This window comes from Pan troglodytes, chromosome 22 (genome assembly GCF_028858775.2).
Source record: "Pan troglodytes isolate AG18354 chromosome 22, NHGRI_mPanTro3-v2.0_pri, whole genome shotgun sequence".
NCBI classification, from domain to species: Eukaryota; Metazoa; Chordata; class Mammalia; order Primates; family Hominidae; genus Pan; species Pan troglodytes.
The window spans coordinates 35,500,430-35,525,170 of NC_072420.2; the positions used below are offsets into that span (position 1 = coordinate 35,500,430).

The 24,741-nt window shown below is 43.6% G+C and overlaps 1 protein-coding gene across 7 annotated transcripts in view; it reads right to left on the reverse strand.

Annotated features, from left to right (window-relative positions):
- Positions 1–392: 392 nt before the first annotated feature.
- Positions 393–24,741, reverse strand: part of RUNX1 (RUNX family transcription factor 1) — a 282,725-nt gene continuing 258,376 nt past the window's right edge. For all 7 annotated transcript variants that reach the window (XM_016938507.4, XM_063803643.1, XM_063803645.1 and 4 more), the window contains 2 exons: positions 11,862–12,023; positions 393–5,185 (listed from right to left, as the gene is read on the reverse strand). In XM_016938507.4, the coding sequence (XP_016793996.1) occupies positions 4,710–5,185; positions 11,862–12,023 (638 nt within the window). In that variant the 3' untranslated portion in view covers positions 393–4,709. The remainder of the gene's footprint in view (positions 5,186–11,861; positions 12,024–24,741) is intronic.

Sequence of the window (24,741 nt, forward strand, 5' to 3'; positions counted from 1 at the left end):
ATTTTTCATATTTTTAGTAGAGACAGAGTTTCACCGTGTTAGCCAGGATGGTCGCGATCTCCTGACCTCATGATCCGCCCGCATCGGCCTCCCAAAGTGCTGGGATTACAGGCGTGAGCCACCGCGCCGGCCTATTATTATTTTTTAAAACAAGCATTAAAACATGCTTCAGTGCTCTTTCATATGCAAAGAAGCAACCCTGGGAGCCTGCGCCTTTTCCAGGCCCTCATGCCTTCAGAAGCCAGAGTGTGCTAGGAGCACCGGGGGTGAGGACATAGCTTCAGCCTGAAGCTGTTCACTGGAGGTATCTTCCTAGTGTGTGCAGTGGGCTTTACTCGGTTTCCCAGCCCTCCATCTCAGAGAAAGACAAAACCAATTGGATATGGCGTATGTACTTGTCAAACTGTTTATTTGCCATTCACACTGATTATAACACTGGATTTACAGAAGAAACTGTGGTACAAAGAGAGGAAGGCTCTGGTGGCTCCTGAACAGCAGCAGTCCAGCTGCCCTGCTCAGGCTGGGCACGACGAATGCTCCCAGGAGAGGGGAGGCGGCCCACCCGACTGTGTACCGTGGACTGTGGACAGTGCAGTGCCTGCTCTCCTGTGCTATCTAGAAACACCTTGGAGAGAGGGTTCTGGGATATTCTCTCATGTCATCTGGCTGAAGACACCAGCTTGACAGTTTCCCTTTAGGAAGCATTCGATACGTTTGTACCAGGGAGAAAGAAGCCCACGCACGAATTTTCAGGATGTTTTGTGACCAAACCCAATAATTGCCACACGAATAGACCCTAGGTGGGGGCTGGTTTAAATAGGACCACATTTCCCGTTGCTTTTTCAGTAGATGTGTTATACCATCATTTCAATTTGAAAGTTTATTTTTTTCCATTGATTTTTATACATCCAGAATAACACAAATAACCAACAGTTCTTTTTCTTTTTTTGCACATTCATTTCCCCTAGAACAAAAAAAGTGAACTTAAAAAAAATTGGAACCATGCTATTAGCTGTTTACAAAAGTGAATAAGAAGTAGCTCATTTTAAAGTCTAAAATAAACAAAGTAGAAAGAAGCATTTTTGTCCCTACAGTATTTAGCAAACCTAAGAAAAAGTCCTTAGAAACACACACAAAAAAATTGAAAAAAAGTTATAGGCATTAACAATATTTTATAATGAAGCTTAAAATCTATTTACATACATAAATACAATTAACTTTGTTGATGCAACTCTTCTGGAAGGAAAAAAAGAGCCAAATGATCAGCCTCATCAATACTGACCTGGCTAAAAACAAAATTCCCAACAAACACACAAAAATCCCAAAACAAATGTATACGCTAGGGTAAACAAAAAGGCATTTTGTTCAGATGTAAAATATGTTTTGTGAGATTATTGTCAAACAAATTTTCATGTATAAAAGACCCAAACATGTCATTCCCCCCAAAAATAAAAACCAACAAAAATAAAAATCATCAGGACGGAATGTCCCAAGGAAACAGGTATTTCAAGGCAGAAATCTGCAATCCTAAATTGCAGGACATTTGAGTGGAACCATTCATTTCCTTTCTAATCAGAGCATTTCTGTTTATCTGCACAGAAACCCAAGGCAGCAGAAAGGCTGTCTATTTACTCACTGATTGTGATTTGCCCAGGAAAGTTTGCTGGTTTGGACAGCAAGCAGATCCAATATGGTTGGCAATGTCTCTGTTCTGCTGGAAGAAACCCATGAACAGGAGAAAGGCTGACTCACCATGTTCCTTTATGTGAAGGGGGAAGAACTGGACCTTCTTGTGTTCTGAAATTTGGTACTGGGTGGGGGTATGTGCTATCTGCTTAAGAGAACGTAGGAAAATGAGGAGGGAGAAAGTGGGGTTTGGAAGATAGAGGAAGAGAGAAAAAGAGGGAGATATTGGGAGGAAGAGAGGGAGGGAAATGTATTTTCAGATAGTGAGAAAAACAGAAAGAACTGAAATATGTATCCATGTTGAAATCATAAATAGGGACATGAGTAAGCAGTAGAAATGGCTTATTCAATACTTCTCCTGGACCAGACACATGCAGTTATTACATGATTGGCTTAAGGGTCTCATTGATACCTTAACTTTCCTGAGGGCAATGAATAAAAAGATACCTTAATCTACCTGAAGTCAATGAATGCAACTTTTCACACACACACACACACGCACACACACACACACACAAAAATGTGTTGCGTGAGACCTATCGCCAAAACAACTACGGTTTGATTTTTTTTGAAACAATTAAATACTATATATGCTGGTAAGAGTCTGTGAAACTCTAAATGACCAATCCAGTGAGCCTACAATAGTGACAAGGCCTCTCCACACATGGCTTTGAGAGTAAAGGTTCAATGTAAAAGATTATCTAATCAGAGCATGAGGCTGGTTTTGAGTTGGAATATCTTCAGGTAACAGAATTAAACTTAAAAACATAATTTTTTCCTTCATTTTTCTCCAGCATTTTTGCAGGTCAGACATGGCAACATGTGCTGAAAAAAACATTTACGTTCAATTTGGGGGAAATGGGCTAATGGTGCTTTTCAGAAATTAAATTTTTACATTTGCTGTCATTTTATGGTAATTTAGCTGCAAAAATGTAATACGGAATAATATATGAAACTGAGTTGTGGAGGGAATCCTGTCAAAAATGAAAGTGAATATATTCTGAGTTTGTCCGAGATCTGCTATAGCTCTTCTCTAGATAAGAACGACCTGACAACATAAGCTGCTTTACTCTTTAACTCTTACCAAAGTGCTACTGCATGTGTGTAAAACAAATAATCAATATATATATAAGAAAACTCAAAAACAAGTTGTTTTAAATAAGTCCAGCTGTTTTTGCTGCCTGCAGCCAAAGATTTGCCTAATTTGAATGCTTAAAATTTATAAAATAAAAATCAAACACTGTTCTGAAGTCCTGCTTTCAAATACTCTTCAGAGTTGACCTGAAATCGTTTCAATGAATTTTAAGAGGTACGTTAAATAACCACCAGATCATTTGGAGCACACATGTGTCAAAATCAGCAGTTAGTATTTATGAGTTGTACAACAACTGCATTCTGACCAAATCCTCCAATAAAAATAGTGCCATAAAATTTACAGCGACATTGGATACCTTTGAACTGTAGCCACGGACAGTAGTGACATGAATCTTTCCTGTCACACTGGTGCACAGGTAAAAGCCCATATACCCCATAGGGTAGGGTCTCAGCCTGGTGAAAGCAACACAAAGATGTTGTTGAGTGAGCAGCACAGGACAGGGGGTCTTGCACCATGTTTTCCCACTTGTCTCCACTGAGGCACACAGAGGCAAATTGACTCCTTGAGGCCTGCTTCTGGTGGGCCCCTAAACTGCTATAATCGTGACCCCTAAATTCATTGATTTGGTTCCTATGTAAATGTGGCTCCCCTACACAGTTTACTTTGGCTGTGTTCTGTTACACAGCATCTGTGAAATTATCAGATGACCTTGGGGTGAGCAAATCCCTGGGCAGAAATCAAATCCTCTCCAAAGATGTAATTATTGGCACCTGCCTCAACCCTCTGGAACTAGATTGACCTTCTCTGTTTTAAGGAGGAAGTTAGATATGAGACCCTTGTTGAGCCTGGCAGAAAATTCCATACTTCTGATCCTTGGAGTGACCCTCAGTGTCTAAAAATCCTATTAAAAACATTGCTGCGTGAGCTACTCACTTGTTTGATTAACATGAAAGGGAGTTTAATGTAAACAATACTTCTGGATAACCAAGCGATCACATTACTCATCCTTTTTTTCTAGCCTTCTTCAATGTGATACATTTAACTTTGGCTACTATCAAGAACAAAAGAAAATGTAGTACTTGATATTTTTCTTAATATAAGTACATTTAAATAATTAAAAAATTATCAACACATAAATGTCTGAACATCAAGATACATAAATATCTGGGGATTCCTTGTGGGAATACAGTAGTTAAAAATGACCCAAAGCTGTAGCTGTTTCTCAAAAAAACAAAAACAAACAAACAAACAAAACAACTACCCAAAAGTCCAAAAGAAAAGTTAAATAAAACTTAAAGAAAAGGGAATCATATTTCTTTCCATGGTCAAAGCAAGAAAGAAGCAAGCTCAATTTATATATATTTATATAAACGTATATAAAAATAAAAACCACCCAAATGCAAATACGCATTTTGCAATTGATAAGGTGCGGAAAAATTAAAAATAAGAATTAGATGCCAAACAGGGCGAGTTGCATCCCTCCTCTCCCCCCACCCCAACCAAAATTCCACACTCTTTGGAATAAACAACTTGGTTAAAAAGTTAAGTCAAGGGTATAAAATCTTTCTTTTTATTCACAGCATTGCTAAATCAGAAGCATTCACAGTTGCCCTCCGGGAATCTTCCTGTTTGCTTTCCAGCGCGTCCCCTGGGTGCTGGGGCCGGTGGACACCCTCGAGGTGCGTCGGCTCGGACACCTCCGCGAGGGCCGGGGCGCCAGCAGACGGCGGCGGCGTGGGCTTCTGGGCGCAGGAGGCTGCGCGGGCCTGACCTACAGCGAGATCCTGGCCGTCGGGCGCCCTCGGCCCCAGGACGGTGGCCGGGCCCAGGGCCCGGGATCCCGGCGGGCTTGTCGCGAACAGGAGGCCCGCGCGCCCGGAGGCGAAGGCGGCGGCCCGCGGGGCCCAGCCGGGCCGGGCCTGGCGCCTCAGTAGGGCCTCCACACGGCCTCCTCCAGGCGCGCGGAGGGCGCCATGTTGGTGGGGGAGTTGCTGTGGCTGCCCTCGGCCTCCACCACGTCGCTCTGGTTCGGGAGGCTGGGGTTGAGCAGCGCGGAGCCGGTGGAGGCGTTGGTGCAGGGCGGCAGGATGCGCGGCGGCGAGCGCTCGCCGCCCACCATGGAGAACTGGTAGGAGCCGGCCGAGGCGCCGTAGTACAGGTGGTAGGAGGGCGAGCTGGCTTGGAACGGGCCTCCCTGCGCTTGCGACGAGCCGGGGTAGGGCGGCGGCAGGTAGGTGTGGTAGCGCGTGGCCGAGCCCATGGCCGACATGCCGATGCCGATGCCCGAGGTGACCGGCGTCGGGGAGTAGGTGAAGGCGCCTGGATAGTGCATGCGGGGGTCGGAGATGGAGGGCAGCGCGGGGAACTGGCGCGGGTCGCTGAACGCCGTCAGGTCGGGTGCCGCTGCAGGGCGGGCAAGAGAACGGAGCGGAAGTGAGTAGGGGGTTGCGGAGGCCACAGCTCTTCCCTGTGCCCCAGGGGGCTACCCAGGATGATACCGCCTAGGAGGATGGGAAGCCACCCAGGATGCTACTGCCGGGGAGGACGGGGACCACCCGGGATGCTACTGCCAAGAGGACGAGGATTACCCAGGATGCTATACCCAGGGGGACAGGGACCACCCAGGATGCCACCTCCTGAGATGATGAGGATCACCCAGCATGTCACCTCCCAAGAGGATGGGGACTACCCATGATGCTATGCCCAGGAGGTCGGGGACCACTCAGGATGCCACCTCCTGAGAGGACGGAGACCACCCAGGATGACACCACCTGGGAGGATGGAGACCACCCAGGATGCTACCGCCTAGGAGGACGGGGGACACCCAGGATGCTACTGTCCAGCGAGATGGGTTTCTATCAGAATTTACCACCCAGGAAGATTGGAACCACACAGGATTGCTACCACCTGGGTGGATGGGGGCTACTGAGGATGCTGCTGCCTAGGGAGAGGGTTTCTACCCAGAATCTGCCACCCAAAAAGATGAGGTCACCCAGGATGCTATGCCCAGGAGGACGGGGATCAGGAGGCTGCTACTGCCCAGGAGGATGGTATAATCTACAGTAATATAATACAGTAATATAGAATATCATGTAATGTAATATGACATGATATATGAAATGATGTAGTATAGCATAATATAATATGTATAATATAGATATAATGTGCAATAGTATATACTATAATATGTATAACGTATATAAAATGTTGATATAATCCTAGGGTTGGCAAACTGCAGCCTGCCAGCCAAATCTGGCATTTTTGCATGTCCCAGGAGGTAAGAATGCATTTTACATTTTTTAAATGGTTGAAAAAAAAATCCAAAAAAGAATACTTCCTGACCTGTTAAAATGACAGGAAATTCAAACTTCAGTGTCCATCCATACTTCGGAACACATCCTCACTCATTCTTTCATGTACTGCCTGTGGTTGCTTTAAAGCCACTACTGTAAAGTCAGGTGGTCAGTATAGAGACTGCAGAAGCCACAGAGCAAATATTTATTCTTTTTTGGAGACAAAGTCTTGCTCTGTCACCAAGGCTGGAGTGCAGTGGTGTGATCTCGGCTCACTGCACCCACCACCTCCTGGGCTCAAGCAATTCTACTGCCTCAGCCTCCCGAGTAGCTGGGATTACAGGCGCCCGCCACCAGGCCTGGCCAATTTTTGTATTTTTAGTAGAGATGAGATTTCACCACGTTGGCTAGGCAGGTTTCGAATTCCTGACCTCAAGTGATCCACCTGCCTCAGCCTCCCAAAGTGCTGGGATTACAGGCATGAACCACCGTGCCCAGCCCTAAAATATTTATTCTCTGGCCCCTTACAGAAAAAAGTTTGCTGACCCTCTATTTGATCAATATATTAATATACCAGTAATATAAATTAATCTGTGATATTAATATAGCAAATGATAATTTGACACTAATGTAAAGGATGCACAAATATGTTACTACTAACACAATATGTTATACATAATATATATCCTAACAATATTAATATATAATAATACATTACACATAGTATTTAGGTTGAATGATAGAAAATTGCCATTTTTATAGGCCTTCGACAGTTGAAAATTTGATAATTTCCTAGTATTTAAGCGAATGCATGGCTCAGTAGCAACTGCTGAGCGAATGTCAGGGAGTATCATTACCACTCCTCCTCTCCATATCTACTTTCATACTAGTTCCACAATTTTAGAAACAGTACCGCCTTGAGTTCACCTGGTATTCTCTATTAGGCACTTCACTAATTTGTTAACACAAGTAGATGTAGGACCTTGATTTATCTACTCTGTTTTTTGCACATGTGGAAATTTTACCATTGTAAAGCTTTGTCTCTAAAACTCACTTTGTTACGACTGTACATTATTTTGTTAGGATTATGCATTTACAGTTTCACCAACTGGCTTTAGGGCTGTCCTGTGATTCACTGGCTCTCTCTGCATTTTTCTTACCTACAGGCTGCCCTTGGGAACTACGGAGGATTTGTGTATTAGGCAGGGTTCCCTATGTCTGTAGATCAGAGTTTCTCAACTGTTGACACTGTTGACATTTTGGGCCAGATCATGATTTGTTGGGGTGGAGGGGGGCTGTCTCGTTCATCGTAGGATGTTTGGCAGCATCTCTGCTTTACCCATTAGGTGTTAGTAGCATTGCCCGCCCCTCTTGTGACAACTCAGAATGTCTCCAGACATTGCCAGATATCCTGCGGGTGGGGTGACGGAAGCAAAGTCACCCCAGCTGAGAACCACCACTGCAGATGTAGGAGGGCACCCTGGAGAAGTTCAGGTTCCTTAGAATTATTCATTAAATGACCAAGCTAGGACTCTCCTCTTTATATCAGCAAATCCACAGACAGCAACAAACAGTAGAAACATGAATTCATTGTTTTAAAATGTGAAGTTCTCAGATCAACACACAAAATAACTCTTAAGCTCAGATGGCATGTGGCCTGTGTCCTTTTGAGTTCAGGCTGATAGAGAAAGTTGACAGAGCCAAAAGCTTGCTCTGAAAGGAAAGCTACCAAGGTGGATTAATCTGTTTTTGGAAGGCATCGGCAGTTGATCAACTTCCTCATATTTCAAGCCTATTATTCCAGCAGGGAGAGCTAGTGTGTTTTCTCTCTCGCTCTCTCGTCTCTTCCACACCCCATCCTCCCTCCCTCTAATGGCCTTTTATTGCTCTAACACATTTTTAAAAATGAACTCCTCTGTACCTTTGGGGTGAATGTGATGAGGGGATACACTCCTCATCAGAGGTAATTAAAGTTTATAGAAACAGCCCAAGTCTGTAGCAGATCCCTTCACTAATGAGGAAACCAGGAGTCTGACTTTCAAACAAACACTCCTGTTAATCTTTTCAAAGCCAGGCAGACATGTGGGCAGGGAAAACGTTGTAAACGGACAGTGGTTCTGAGGCTGCCCTTCCTTGGCCACGCTCTAGTCATTCTTGAGCCAGGCCACACCTCATTCCATAGGGTTCATCCCTGCCCGCTCATTGGGGCTGTCTGTGAGCAAGCCCTGTGTCACTTGTTTTTGCTGACATGGAGAGCTGTGACATGTTTGAGAGTTAACAGGAAGCTTTAGTCCATTTTTCCATTTAGATTTATAGAGTCTACGGAGAAGCTGGGACAGGAGGAAAAGCATTAGGCAAATACAGTCAGTTTGTTGTCATCTGATGCAATACTCTGGACACAAATAAATGACTCTGCCCATTATTCCTCTTGCTTCATTTGCCCTGAGACAAAAAGGTGAATCCACTGGAAAATGAATGAAAGGTCACCCTGTTTTACAGCAATGTCTGGACATGCTCTGCCAGTAGGTTCCAACTACTACATGGTAATGTGGTGATGGTACCAAGTTACTGGAATCCAGAGTGAGTCCGTGATTTGTCATGGACATAAGTACTGGAATGATGTTATGGTCTCAGCTGTTGGGGGAAAATAGTTCTTTCACTTGTGAGCAGAACATCCAAAAGAAAGAGCTGCAATGCTGCCTGTGATCCTTCTTCTATGTACACATGAGCAACGTCATACTACAAAAGACCATCCATTTGGTCAAACTATCTTTTTTACACACATTTTGATAATAAAATATCTTAGGCCTTCTAGATATGCTCAGATTCAAATGCTATATTCAAATGTTGGTTTTCATCTTTGTGTCTTGTCTCAGATCCCTTATTCAAACCCATCAGTCTGCGCAGTTCACCCATCCAGCTGTAGCTCTTGTGTCCTTTTGGCTGGCCTGGTGTCCCCTGATTCAGCAGAAGTGTGGGGGGAGTTGGGATCCCCTGATATTCACAGGGAGTTTTTAAGAGTAGGAAATCTGGGGCTTAGGAGGTCCAGGTATTTTGGTTGGAAGTGTTTTCCCATTGATGGGGCTAAATATTTGCCATGACAGCTCAAGTCTTCGCTCTCCAGCTTGACATGGATGAAAGCAGCCTCGCTACAGGGCCCCTCCTACTGCCCCCAGAGGATTAAACAACCTGAGCAGGTAATGGCTGCCTTAAAAGGAGCTTTTGCATGACTCAGATTAATGCATGCTGTCTGTCGCCCAGGTTGGCAGCTAAACATTAATTTTTTTTGAAAAAGAAAAAAAAAAGTAAACCTCTAGATGACAACTCTTTTCAGACAAGGTGTGGAGTCTGTCTGCAAAGGATAGAGAGAGAGAGACAGACAGAGTCCAAGTCCCCAGCGCAGAAGGAAGCCCAGGTGGGGCTGGGGCCGGGAAGAGGGGCAGAGCACAAAGCTGTCGGGCTGGATTAAAAGGCAAAGCAGCCACAGAGCAGTGTCAGGTTCTCAAAGCTGTCGGCCAGGCAGCCACTTTCCTTTTATGTATTCCACCCCCCTCCTGCCTCCAGGTTTATGACAACACTTTTCAGGCCTGTGCTCCAGGCTTGATTTCTCAGAGGGAGTTCTGCCAGATTGAAGAGCAGTCTCCCATACTGTTCTATGCCACTGTGAAAGCTCATCTGGAATTCTGTCCTCCCTCCAAAAAGAAAAGAATCATTCTTGGGTTCTGAAATGAGGCATGGTTTTTATCTACTTCACACTCCCATGCCATAAAATGTTCTCTCTTACTCCTTGGGTGATTGAAGTCCAGGATATTCACAAATGTAACTGTGATATGGGACTTTGGAGTGCACATGTTACTCATTCCTTTTATTTAAAAAGTCACCCTACCATCTGAACACCAGTCAGCTGGAGGAGTTGGCCCCTAGGGTTCTTGGACTATAAGGTGCTGATCTTGGGTGATGACCAAGTCAAAAGACTTATGTAATAAATTCCAAAGGATAGACCCATAGCAGGAATATTCGAAGGAGAACAGGCATTATTTCAGGTGAAGACCGTAGCGGGTGGGCAGAGGGGTGCCCTGAGAATAATCAGTAAAAGCTGAAAGTGCCTTTGTTCTTGAGGGATAAGCTTCTAGAAACCACAAGCTAAACAAGATGCCAAGATACCTGTGCTACTCTCAATGCCTTAGAGCAGAATGTACCATGAAAATATTGGCATTAATGGCCAAAAGTAATGTGAAAACCAAGCACTTAAGTTGGTTTTCCTATTTTACTGTACCACCCAAGAATACTGGAAGGCAGTGGTTCTCACCTGGGGGCAGTTTTGCCCCTTGGGACATTTGGCAATGTCTGGAAACATTTTTTATTGTCCTAACTGGGGTGAGGGGGATGCTATTGGCATCTAGAGGCCAAGGATGCTGCTAAATATTCTCCGATGCTCAGGACAGACCCCCCCAACAAAGAATTATTTGGCCCCAAATGTCAATAGTACTGCTGTTGTGAAGCTCTTAGAAGGCATTCTGTGAAGCTCTAAGCAGCAGCTAAGGCATCTGGTGAAACCTGAAGTAATCACAACTGTCTGGAAAACACAACATTACACAACATTTAAAATGGCAGACATGACTCCACTGCCCCTGTGCCTGCCCCCTAATCTGCTATAATCTGATCCCAAGAGCTGAAAAGCAAGACCCGCCCCGTTCCCCCAACACACATGCAAGTGTGTTTGCAGGCATCATAACACTGAAGTTCTCTGAAGTATTTTCACAGTTTGGTGCAGCTCCAATTTCAAAGCCCCAAACACTAAGTTTCTTCTTTTGCCTTCAACAAAGGAATTTTTCTCTGTAACTCTGATTTCCCTGCCCACGAGCAAAGGTGAGTGCCAAGCCCAAAGGGCTCATAGGTTAAATGACTAATACTTAATGAGCTCATATTAACAACAATTATGCTAACCATGACACCTGAGTTTTTCACGCTGTTCCTCTGGCCTCTGCATGAACAGCGCTTAGTTGGAATGTCTAATTTGGGGTATACAGTCGGTTCTGTATATCCGTGGGTTCTGCACCTGTTTAACCAACTGTAGATCAAAAATATTATTTAAAAAAAAGGATGGTTGTGTCTGTATTAGACATATACAGACTTTTCTTCTTGTCATTCCCTAAACAATGCAGTATAACAAGTATTTACATAGCATTTACATTTTATTAGGTATTACGAGTAATCTAGGGATGATTTAAATACACGGGAGGATATATATGTTATATATAAATATACCATTTTATATGAGGGACTTGAGCATCCATGGGTTTTGGTATCCATGGGGGGTCCTGGAACCAGTCCTCCATGGATACCAAGGGGCGGCTGTATTTACTTCCCATTCCACATGTACCCCCGTGTGCTGTCCATGTGATCTGTGAACATTTACCACCACGGCACGGACCAGTCCCATTAGTCCAGAATTCATTTGGAATAATGAGTCCTAAAAGTTGAAAACTTTGGCTTTTTATATTGTTCTTAACCCTTCAGTCACCATCCTTTCTTGCCAAATGTGAACAACTTTAGAATGTCTAAGGAACCTACTTCTCCAAGCCACTTCTGCCTTCACATCCACAATCTCTGCCTCTTATGTATCCAAGAAAATCAGTGCATGGGCATGGGACTCAGAGTAGAGATAGGTCACCTTTAAACCATGTTTTACTCAATAATGTTCTGCCAACTCCTTCATGCACCTCTAGTGTCCTGGACCTTCCACCCCAGCTCAGCTGCAAAGAATGTGTTTTCAAGTGGCTTACTTGAGAGTCGACTGGAAAGTTCTGCAGAGAGGGTTGTCATGCCGCTGGCACGTCCAGGTGAAATGGGCGTTGCTGGGTGCACAGAAGGAGAGGCAATGGATCCCAGGTATTGGTAGGACTGATCGTAGGACCACGGTGGGGATGGTTGGATCTGCCTTGTATCTGAAGAGAATCAGAAAGGTCAATTATATGTAAAGTGGGGTGGGATTTAAAAAATGTCTTTTAATAAGAAATGAGTGGCCCTTGTTCAAATATGTCACATACATGTATGTGGCCTATGTACCAGGGTTTAATAAGCCTACTCAAGTCCAAGTATCTGCCTCTGTTGGATTATTTTCCCCCAAAAGAGACTGATTCTTGGAGATTTTCACCTGATAACTATTCCTTCCAAAGGTTTTATTTAATCATGCTAACAATGATGAGAGGAATGGATTACACTTTCAAGGTAGAAGTATTAATGTCCAGACTGTTGAACTGCAGCACTTGAGAACTTCAAGTATCATATGACTGCTGACATGATTTCAGCTTTGCCAATAATTACAATTATCATCATCAGAAACATTTTATAAACCCAGGGGATCACCTGTCTGTGTTCAGTAAGAACGTAGAGTTTTGGGCTTTTTTTTTATACCTTTACCTTTGGCAAAAAGTATTCCATGGGCTGGTAAATGTTTTATATTAAGGCGAATTCTCTCCCAAGGATGACAGGAAAGAAGGTCTGGCTGGGAAACCGGCAATGAGGTCTAATGACTAGTTCACAAACCCAGCAGTAGAACTGGCCCTATCAACCCAAGCCTTCTGTTCCTTTTCAGGACTTCAAGTTTGCAACTTTTAAAAGTCAGAGTTTTTAGCAGGTATTTTATAGATTGCCATTATAAGAGGCCTGGGATAGAGAAGAGACAAAAGTCTGACTTCAAAAGATTTAGACAAAATGGATTTTGTCAATTTGACTCCAGCGTTCAAAGGAGTCTTAATTTTCAAAAGCATCATACTGTTTGCAGATGAAAAGGGGAGGAAAACCAACTCTATTCTTAGGCAAATGTGTAAGGAAACTTAAATTGGACACTGTCCCACTAGAAGACAGTTTTACATTTCTTTGGAGTTAAACATTAATTTTCTCTTTATGTCCCAACTTTGTGGACAAAGATAACAGTGAACTACCGTAACTCCCAAGGGTCTTCACAGCCAGAGCTTCATGATCCTGCAGGTAGCAGTGTAGGAAGAGCAGACTTCTTTAGGAAAATACTGGGTATAAGTTTTGTATAGGTCAGGACATAAAGAAATGAGCTATTTCTGCTCATTATAAAATATTCAGATCTGCTTCCTCCAGGGGCTTTTCATTTCCAGCAGTTCAAGTTTGCCTTTCTGTTTATCTCTTTGAAGCTGCCACAGTGGATAACAGAATCAGACATTTGGAGACCCAAGTCTTCCTCCCCAGTATTCTCCTGACAGCCTCCCTCCCTCCCTCATACTGATTCATTTCTTTCTTTTTTGTGTGTGAGTGAAAATAACTGATTTTTTAAGTTTAAAAAACCTGGTAGTTCCCAGGCAAATAGTTTAACTTGGAATCTTTGAAATCTAATATTAAAGAAAGGTCTTCATTTTATTCCAATTTTAGAGGATTTAAAGAGCTGGCAAGGAACAAAAGGAGCTGGTCCATTTTAAACTCAGCAGAAAATAAATGTTCAACCTTGGCTGAAGCTCCTGTGTAATCTTACAGCTAACAGTGTTTCCAATGACTAAAGGCAAACAGAAATAGCAGACGGTTCAATATCCCCATGCTACTGCAAGTATTTTGCTCCAAGTGAAAAAAAATCGTATACTTAGATATTTTGTATAAGACATGCGTATATACTAGATACACACATTTACTAAGTGAATATATAGTACTCCAATATTTTAATCATTTTAAAAGCAAACAAAAGAGGTTTCAGAACTGTCATAAAGCCCCCCGGGGTGTGAATTGCGGTACAGTAATTCACGCCTTGTTGTGTAGACAGCCTCACACCTCTAACCCCATGTCTAAAGCCACACTAAGCATAAAGTACTATGCCATGATTCATGCTCTGTCATGTTTTACTGTAGTGAAAAAGTCGTGCTAGGCTTTTCTAAACTCATAATTAAACCATGCAAACGTTGCATAATATTTCACAGCCTTTAAAAAATATGCTTTGGTAAAATGATCTTTATGATTAAAGTCCAAGTTCTATGAGTTTTTTTTGTTTTTTAAAGACAGGCTTGCAGATTCCACATTTTCTGACTTCACACCGTAACTTAGCTTTTCAGGTGTTGGAGGGGAAGATGGCAGTCAACACCCTGAAGCCCACCCAACCCCCACATCAGTTTTCTTTCATGAGAGCACAGTGACCTGTGCTTGGGTTCATTGCCAGTGGTGGGCCAGAAGGTGGGGATGGTGAGCCTCTAATGTTGGGGTTTTAGTTGTTTCCTCTTCTACCTGTGTTACTAATAGAAAACAAAAACAAAAAAGGCCTGATAATATGGTGCATTCTGGGTTTAATATTCATTACTGTCTTTGGTCTGACAGGGCCAACATGAACTCATGGGCCACCCAAGCACTGGACTAATAGGCAGGAGAGGTGGGCTCTTGGTCTTTCTGTCTGGTGAGCAACTGGGTGACATTGGATTACTCACTGACACTTTCTTATTCTCACCTCTGAAGGGAGGTGATCCCTAAATCCTTTCCAATGGTGACAGAGCAGGATTCTAATTCCAATAGGTCCTACACAGTATTTCTTTGCTTTACTTGTACATTAAGCAGAGTCAGGGAAGAATCAGATGTGGGGTGAAGAGTGGTGCCTGTAATAATAAATTTGTGTATTCTGGGAAGAGGAAGTAGAGGAGAGTAGATGGGAGTTATCCAGAAAAGGCCCCAGGCTGAGGAAGAGAACCACTGTAAATCATTCTCCAGAGCACAGGGCTACTTGTTCTTGAAAGAGTTGCCTCTGATAAGTCAATCCATCTAAAAGAACAAAAGCTTATTGAACATTTACAGTGTGCCAGGAATATGCTAATTTACCTGGTAGGAGAGTGATGAATAAGACCAATATGGTCCCTGCCCCACAGGCACTTACAGTCAGTGAAGATCCCAGGATCTTGTGATGCTTGGAAAGGCATCTTGCTGTGGCATTAATCATCATACTGGGTGTTGCTTCATTCATTTATTCATTCATATGTTCATGAAATTACTTTTTCATTCACTCATATTTCCAACAAACATTTTTGCTTCACTTGGGCCACTGTTTTGGGGACTCACTAGTGAATGGAAGGTTCCTGCCTTCTGGAAGTTACAGCTACTAGGGTGCCTAAGGGCTGTATCTGGGCTAACTGCTAGATTAGCTGCCTAATTTGGACTTGCAAACAGCTGTTCCCAAGGTAGAAACAAGAACCCTAGTGGTATCTATTACATGCTTATGTTCTGCCTCTGAGAGGAGGAGACTAAGGAAAGCACCGAACTCAAATCACAGACAAATTTCAGTTTGCATCCTGCCTTCACCATAAACCAACTGGATGACCTTAGGCAGGTCACTTATTTTCTCTGATGCATAGTTAGAATTCTGACTTCAAAGGGTAATAGGAATAAGTGAGATAAACTATATGGAAAGCAAGTATCACAATTTCTGGCCATAGTAAATGCTCAATAAGTCTGAATAACCTTTATGATTATATTACTAAAAAGGAAAAGAAATCCATGCCAAGGGACTTATCTGATGTTCATTGGTGAGACCACACACATTTGCTCCAGGATAAGGCTCAAGTAATAGTGTTTTGTTCACAGCTACAGTCTTGACAGACACACTCTTCAGGCTGGAGAGGAGCTGGGCTCAGGAGATTAAATGGTAAAGGGGCAAATTTCCAAAGATTGGAAATTTGGGATTAGGATGGAGAAGGCAGGAACTCAGTATCTCCACCAACTCATGTTTCTATTAAAAAATACTGGATTCAGGGCCGGGCGCAGTGGCTCATACCTGTAATCCCAGCACTTTGGGAGGCCGAGGCGGGTGGCTCATGAGGTTAGGAGATCGAGACCATCCTCGCTAACACGGTGAAACCCTGTCTCTACTAAAAATACAAAAAATTAGCCAGGCATGGTGGCGGGCGCCTGTAGTCCCAGCTACTCGGGAGGCTGAGGCAGGAGAATGGCATGAACCCAGGAGGTGGAGCTTGCAGTGAGCCAAGATCGCGCCACTGCACTCCAGCCTGGGTGACAGAGCCAGACTCCGTCTCAGAAAAAAAAAAAAAAAATAAATAAATAAAAAACACTGGATTCAAAAATTTAAATTTGAGCCTTTATGCATACTGGTTTTCCAGGCTAAATGATGTCTGATGCAGCCACTTTACTGAGGCCATTTCGTGATGGGTTATTTTCAGCTTTTCAATCATCAATAATGGGTAAAACAGGCCTTCTACTCCTTGATCCCCATTCCCTTCCATTTGAAATGGGAAGTTAGGGATAAGGTAGAGTTGAGGTTAGTGGTGAGCTCAGAGGTGTACACGGCATATATCACACAAGAAGAAAGGAGAGTGCTTTTATCTTTTGATGCAGCAATATTAAAATGTCCCTAGAGTCAACAATGACCCTTTTAAATAATTCATGTCAGAATGTCCTGCTGCTTCTAGTTTCAGTTCCAAAATGTAAAGAGCTTGAGAGTCATCACTCTTGTTTTTATAAGAAAAAATGCTGAACAAACTGAAAATCCATGACTTTTCTTAAGTCCAGTGGAAAGCTGAAGTTGCAGGGCAAACTGCAACCCCAAATTTTGAGAAGCAGGCAAATATAGAGAATCATAGGTCTGCTTGCTGGGAGCAGAATTTCTGAATTCATAAACTGATCAGAACACTTAATGGTGATTTTGACAGATTGCTAGAGGCTCAGTACAGACTAGTGTGCGAATAAGACACTCCTAGGGGGCTACAGTTTCAGGAGGAAGTGCACTGTTGTGGGTTTTTCATTCAGGAACTCCACCAGATTCTCACAGGATCCAATATATTATTATGACAGTGGGTTATGGCTGAAAGAGCTTCAACATATTGACTAAGGAGGAGTTCATAGAGAAGCTCGCAGATGACATGGGAGACAAAAACAAGGACACTAGAGGAATTTGAAGTCTCTGGTACCTTCTGAAAACATTAAATACAGCCCAACTCTTGGGTACATGAGAATAATAACTCACGCTAAAGGCCTACTAAGTTCCTATTGCCTGATAAATCATGTTAAACTTTCAATAAAAAATTACAAGAAAGGCAAGAAAAAAACACAGTCTGAAGAGACAAAGCAAGCATCAGAACCAGACCCAGATGTGACACAGATTTTGGAATTACAAGACAGGGAATTTAACAATGATTAACATGTTAATGGCTCTAGTGGAAAAAGAAGACAACGTGCAAGAAGAGATGGATGATGTAGGCAGGGAGATGGAAACTTTTTTTTTTTTTTTTTTTTGAGACAGCGTCTCGCTCTGTCACCCACACTGGAGTGCAGTGGCGCAATCTTGGCTTACTGCAACCTCCGCCTCCTGGGTTCAGGTGATTCTCCTCCTCAGCCTCCCGAGTAGCTGGGATTACAGGCACCTGCCACCACGCCCAGCTATTTTTTCTTTTTTTTTTTTTGTAATTTTTGGTAGAGACAGGGTTTCACCATGTTGGCTAAGTTGGTCTCGAACTCCTGACCCCAGGTGATCCACCCACCTCGGCCTTCCAAAGTGCTGGGATTACAGGCATGAGCCACCGTGCCCAGCCTGAAACTCTTAACACTCAAAAGCAAATTTTAAAAACCAAAAGCACCCTAACAGAAATGAGGAATGGCTTACTTAGTAGACAGAACATGACAAAGCAAAGAACCAATGAACTTGAAGATACAGAAACTTACCAAACAAAAAGATAAAGAGGAAAAAGAAAGAACATCCAAGAACTGTGAGAAAGTTTCAAAAGATGTAATGTGTAATTGGAATACCAGATGGAGAAGAAAAAGAAAACAGTGGAAGAAATACTTGAAGTATTAATGGCTATGAATTTTCCAAAATTAATGACAGATACCAAACCACAGATCCAGAAAGCTCAGAGAACACCAAGCATAATAAATACCAAATCTACACCCAGGCACATCATATTTAAACTGCAAAAAACCAAAGAGAAGAGAAAATCTTGAAAGAAGCCAGAGAGGGGAAAAAGCCAACACCTTATCCATAGAGGAAAAAGGATAAGAATTACATCATCTTTCTCTTCAGAAACCATGCAAACACAAAGAAAGGAGAATAAATAAAGTGTTGCAACAAAAAAGCTACCAAACTATTATTCTGCATTCAGCAAAATTATCCTTCAAATTCAAAGAAATAAGGATATTTTCTGACAAACAAAACTGGAATAATTCATTGCCAGCTGACCTGCCCTACGAGAAATGTCAAAAAGAACTGCGTAAAAAAGGAAGAGCGTTAGAAAAGTACTATATTAAGGTAAAATTAAGTTTTATTTTTCTTAACTGATCTGAAAGAACTGTGTACAATAATAGTAACAAAGTATTGAGTGATTACAGCATGTGGATAAATGAAATAAAAGGCAGTAATGATATAAACAGGAAGGAAGAAGTGGTAGTTATTTGATGCTAGATGTAGATTAGTTATACATGTACTTTTCAAACTCTAGGGCAGTAACTAAAAACATTTTTAAAAAGAATGATTAATATGCTAACAGAGGAGATAAAACGGAATCATATAAAATGTTCAGTTAAACCTATAAAAGGTAGAAAAAGAGGTGTGGGGGGAAGAATCAGGTGCAACAAATATAAAAGTTATAAATATGATTGATACTACTGCAGTTATATTAATACTTAGGTTAAATATGAATACTCTAAATGCACCAATTTAAAGACGGAGATTGTCAGTGTGGATTAAAAACAAGACCCAACTACATATTGTCTACAAGGGACCTATTTTAAATAAAAATATTCATACAGATTACAAGTAAAGGGATGGAAAAAGGTACACCATGCTAACACTGATTGAAAGAAAGCCAGAGCAGCGATGTTAATTTTATACAAAGCTGACTTCAGAGGAAGGACAATTTTCAGGGATAAAGAAGGGAATTACATGATGATAATGTGGGTGAATTCTCTAAGAAGACAGCATCTTTAATATATGTCCACCTAAAAACTGAGTGTCAAAAAACATGAGGCAAAAACTGATAGAACTACACGGAGAAATAGGTAAATACGCTATTACAATTGGAGACTTCAATAACCCTCTTTCAGTAATTGATACATCAAGCAGGCAGAAAATTAAGACACAGTTGACCTAAACGGCACTACCAGTCAACTTGATCTAATTAACATTTATGGAATACTCTAACAACAGCAGAATACACATTCTTCAGCTCACATGGAAGATTCACCAAGATAAGCCATATTCTGGGCCACAAAACACACTTTAAGATCCTTAAAAGTGCAGAAAGCATACAAAGTATTTTCTCAGACCACATGGATTTAAATTAAAAAGCCAATAATAGATAACTGGAAAATCTCCAAATATTTGGAGATTAAACAACATACTTCTACATTAGACGTGGGTCAAATAAAAAGTCTCAAGAGAAATTAAAAAATGTTTTGAACTAAATGAAAATACAACTTATTACAATTTTTGGATGCAGACAGAACAGTACTTAGAGGGAAATTTATAGCATTGAATACATATATTAGAAAAGAAAGATCCAGAATCAGTCACTGAAGCTTCTACCTCAGGAGACTGGAGAAAATAGCAATACAGACCTCAAGCAAGCAGAAGAGAAGAAATAATAAAAATTAGACTAGGAACCAGTGAAATTAAATACAGGAAAATAATAGAGAAAATCAATAGAACAAAATATCTTGTTCTTTGAAAAGTTCAAAACATCCCTCTTTGTCCTCGTGCTCCCCACAGGCGCTGGGAGAAGATGGATAGAGACCCCTCCCGGCCCTCCTCTGACTGTCCACTCTAGGGTCTTTTAAACACCCACCCTCAGAAGCTGGGTTTCCAACAGCACCCCTTGAGCAGTGGCACCCTTCTTCATCCTGGGCTTGGAGAAGGTTATAGTTAGAAAGCCCCTTCCTTGATTGTGTGGCTGACATCTTTAAAATGCCAGGTCTTTCAGTCATCTCTCAGAGCTATTTAAAAATAAAAGTCACATAGACCACAGGGTTCTACCATCTATTTTTGAAAAAGGCAAATCAGCTTGGTGAACATATAAACCCTAGGGGCAGCCCTGGTTATTTCCCTGGAGGAATTTTTTCCCTCCTTCATCCTGGAGGAAGGTAGGGACATTCCCAGGGTTCCCTCCAGATTCACCTCAGTCATGGGGAGCTGGTGTAATGCCCTCTTGGAGACCTCAGAACACACAACAGGATGTGACTCAGGACTCAAGAGATGTGAGTCAGTTTCCAGGGTGATGTGTTAGGGCGAGCCCCAGTGGTGGTTTGCATTTCACTGTCTGGGACCCCTGGGAAGAAAGGCCTAGGCTCCCTTGCAGACAAAGGGGGTGACCCCAGATGCTTCCCAGCATCACATCTGTCAGAGATGTGTGATGTCAGGGGCCTTTCAGAGTCCCTGGGGGTGGGTGACTCTGCTCTGAAAGGGACATTTCCCTGAAAGTTCCACTGTCTTTGAGAAGCAGTGTTTCCTCTGGCCTCTGCAGCAGGGAGCAAAGCTCCGGCACAGCACAAGTAAGAAGAGCAGTCACCTATTCCTACTACAGGTACCCCCAGGTAGCAGACACCGGCTCAGCACACTGTTGCTATATCATTGAAATCCCATGATAACATGAGTCAGTCAGCACCAGCTCTGGATCCTGGAAAAAAGGGAGGTTGTGAAACAGCTCCAGGATTTGCCAACCGTTCGTCTCTGGCCGGCTGCAGACATCTTGGTTAGTCATGTGTAGCTCAGATGCATTCATTGTTCCAGCAATTACTTTGAAGGGAAGCAGACAGACCAAGCTGGGGCAGAACCCTGCCTGGGTATGCTGTTTTAAAGGCCTCAGGTTTTGAGGGATCCCATCCTCACTGCCGACCTGCCAGCCTGGGAGGTGGCAGGCTGCCTGCGGGAAGGAAGAAGGGAGCCCTGTGTCCGCCTCTCCACCACTCCCTGCTTCCGGGACCCGTATTCATCACCTCGCCGGGGAAGCTTTGTGGCTTTGTGGTCAGGGCCCTGTGAATCAAGAATGCTGGTTCCTCACATCAGGCCGCCCCCAACCCTGCTGGTTCACCCTGGAGTCCTTTTCTTTTCAAACCTCTGTTTCCTCACCTCTAAAAATGGGGGTAACCAGGCTCACTTGCCTCACAGGTGTGAGAGTTAATTAATGCTTGTGGGGCAGCTTTGAGATCCACAGATGAAAGGTGCTCTATAAACGCAAAGTGCAATTCCTCATTAGCACTGTCAGACGGTTCCCAGGGGAAACAGTTCACCCTGCACCACGAGGCTGCTACCCTCAGCCAGATGAGTCTGACACACGTCTGGAAAAGGGCTCCGTATTTAGGCAGAGTGCTTTTGGAGGGAGGGTTCAAGGATAGGTCACTAGCTTCCAGAAAAGATGGGTGTTTTTAGAACATGTCTCATTCTCAGTTGGCATCGTGTCCCTGAGGCAGAGGGAGAGTGGCCTTCAGTGCACACAGCTGGAGGGATCATAGTTCAGAGGGAACAGAAGGCACCTTCTGGTTTCTGCTGCCTCCTCCCTTGCAGACAGATTCTTTCTCTGTACTTTGTTAAATAAACATTTGTTGCAGACATCTTTTCCATAAGGATCTTCTGCACTGCGCACTTTCTGCACCTCTGCCCCCCGTATACAACTTTCCAGGCCTGAAGGAGCTCTACAGACAGGTTGGGTACATTCCTGCAACACCAGCACATCATGGATGTTTAGATTCTTCCATGGCCACCCTATTTATTTCCTTCCACTCCTCCATGTCCTTCTTCTCCAGGAGGGTAAAGACAACTTTCTGCTCCCTTCTACTCCTCTGGCACCTTTGCCCCGCTTAGTTCCTTGAAAAACATGAGCCAGAAATATTGTGTTGAGGGCTGGGATAGCTCAAGCAGCCTCCATCCTGAGATTGGACCCTTGGTGGAGAATGAGGATACTCACTCCAGTAAAACAAATCACTGACACCTCAAGTGGGAGCTGGGAAGCTTCAAGCAGAAGAGGCACAGCATCTCCCAGGACTGCACACAGCTAAAGAAACAGAATTTTCTGAAGAACACTCCATTGAGGTGGCACCTGATATCAAGAGGATTGTGCACGCTTGATAGTCTATGCTTGGAAGGCCTGGGTTGGGAGACTGTCATCTCCAACCTGCAGTCCAGGCTGGGCATGGAAGGCCGTGCTTTACAGCCAATCTCCACTGTGCTGATGAGGGGCCGGTGGGATTTCCTAGAGAGGCACCTGTGATATCTCTGGCTAAACAGATACAGTTAAGAGCTGTCCCTGGGGCAGATCATATTAAGTAACATGGCTGAGATTTGCCAGGGTCCATGTAATGCCTTAGGGTGTCAGCAGGCGAGAAGAAAAAAGAAGTGACTTTACGTCTGGGACTGCAGAGGCTACAAAATGATGAACCCCCTAACCTATGAGTTGTCGATATTGGAAAATACGATGCTTTTGAGCCCAGCTCAGATGGAGATCTGTTCCACACAGGTGTGTGTCATGCCAGTTTGCAGCCTGGGCTTCCTCTGGTGACTACCCCATCCATCTCTGCCACTGCCCCAGCTCTCTGTGCCCAAGTGCTGTCCCTGAGCCAGACCTCTGGTGAGAGAGGCTGAGGGGGCATGGAGCAGTGATCCCAAAAGCCTTCCTCTCTACACAAACCCAACCACGGGTTTCTCAGTGGGCATTCTCCTAGCTGCAGCCTTAGTTTTTCCTTTGGCACTTTTTTGATGTTGTAAAATGTTAGAACTGTTTGAAAAATTCTAGAGTGGCTTGAAGCCCAGCAAGCAGTCTCTGTTGTCTTCTGCTTCCATATGACATGGGCCCTAAGGCAGGCTTATTGGATTTTATGCCAGGGATTCTGGTTTTAAGCAGCAAACTCTGAGGCATGGCATTCTAATAAAATCAGAAGAAAAACTCATATGAATGGGGGAAAAGGAGAATTCAAAACAATAAACATGAAATATGGCTTAACATAAAGATGCTTTTGTTTGTTCTGGCCCCAAACATTTTCAGGATTTGGGGACCTCATCCCAGAGCTGTCTCTCTAAAAGCCAAAAGGGCTTCAGTAAGGATACAATAAGGGCATAGTTCTGCAGTCTGAGAGGTAAGGACAGAGACCCTAGCTTGGCCCCTCACTCACAGTGTGCTGAAGCAAGTAACTTAATGCCTTGGAGACTCAGTTTCCCCCCATAAGGAGATGTTATTGCATCTGTCCCTTAGATTCCTGGGAGGGTGAAATGTGCCCCTCTGCCCGATATTGTCAATGCAGTAGCTGGCACCTTGAAGGCAGGAAACAGTCTTCTCTCCCCTGCCCTTCCAGGAAAGGATAACAGTGTCTGGAGAGTACTGTTGGCTTAGCTGGTTGGTGCTCCAGGTAACAGAAGAGGGAGAGGCTTGGTCTCACAAAGCTACCAGAAATGAGACCTTCCTTAGGCAGCCAGAGTTCCAAGGTGCACTATTCCAGCAGGGTAAGCATGCACCGCTAGGATGCAACATAAGCCCTTCCTCCTGCAGAGCAGCAGCCTCCTCCTTCACAGGGAGCACCACAGCCACCCTGCAGAACACAGCTGCGTCAGGGCCTCACAGCAGTGTTGCACTGTGCCAGCCACAACACAGAATCTGAAAGCTGCATTTTACAAATCGAGGATTCACTGCTCTTTGTCTTGTGAAGTGTGACCCACAATGAATGGCAACCGTTCTTTCTTTAAGAGCTTCCACTTCCACGCTCCCAATTTGAAGGCTATCCTGACAAAGGGAAGTAGAATTCCCCAAGTGGAAGTGCCTCATCCCCTTCAATAAATGCGAGTGAAATCAAAGGGCTGCTTCTGTGCTCTCTTCCTCTGTTTTTCTCATGCAGTCCTCCCATCTGACTACCTTGTCACAGCTCTTTTTTTCCTACCTGCATCCTCTTCACCTTGTTTTCCTTTCCCACACATCAGGCCAAGGCTTCTAGAATTCCTTGCAGCAAGAGCTGGAGGACAGAACCTCAGGGAACTGCCCTGTGGGAATGCTTCATGTCGTCTTCTACACGCCCTCTGACCTGGCCGCTGCACACAGGTCTTTCACTCTATGTGATTCCCTGGCTGCCCCTTCACCTCCAAGAGCTCTGAACGGCTTTAAAACTAGGAAGTCTCTGAATGTGCAGAACAACGAGTTTCTCTCTTTCAGTAGGGCCTTGCCACCCCAGTTGTTGTTTTTATTCCCCCCTCTGATATGCTAGAGATAATGATAGATCCAGGAAGTATATTTTCTTCACACTAGGAGGGGCCTTGCCCCACAACTGGAGACATGCCATTCCTGTCTTTACTGTCTGTTCTGATGGGAGCTCCTGAGAGATGGCAGGACAGGCAGCCTTCATTCCTAAACACAGTGTCCTGCAGACCCACCCGCTCCAGCTTATTTTTCATAGACATATTTCTGGAGGAGTAGTGTTTATTATACCTCTGAAACTCAAGGCTTCTCCATGCACAGAAATAGCCTCCAAGAAACAGCCCTCTATACCCCCGAGAAATGCCCCCAAGAAACCTCCATGCCCCTGAGAAATAGCTCTCTTGCACCTCTCTATTTTTTGAAATTTCTTAAATATTTGCCACCAAGCAACAGAGTGAATAAGAGGCTAAAATGTTCCCTCATTTGATGACAAGTTCCTATGCAAGTTTTGAATTATTTGGAATAATTGGATTTCTTTGGCTTGTGAGCC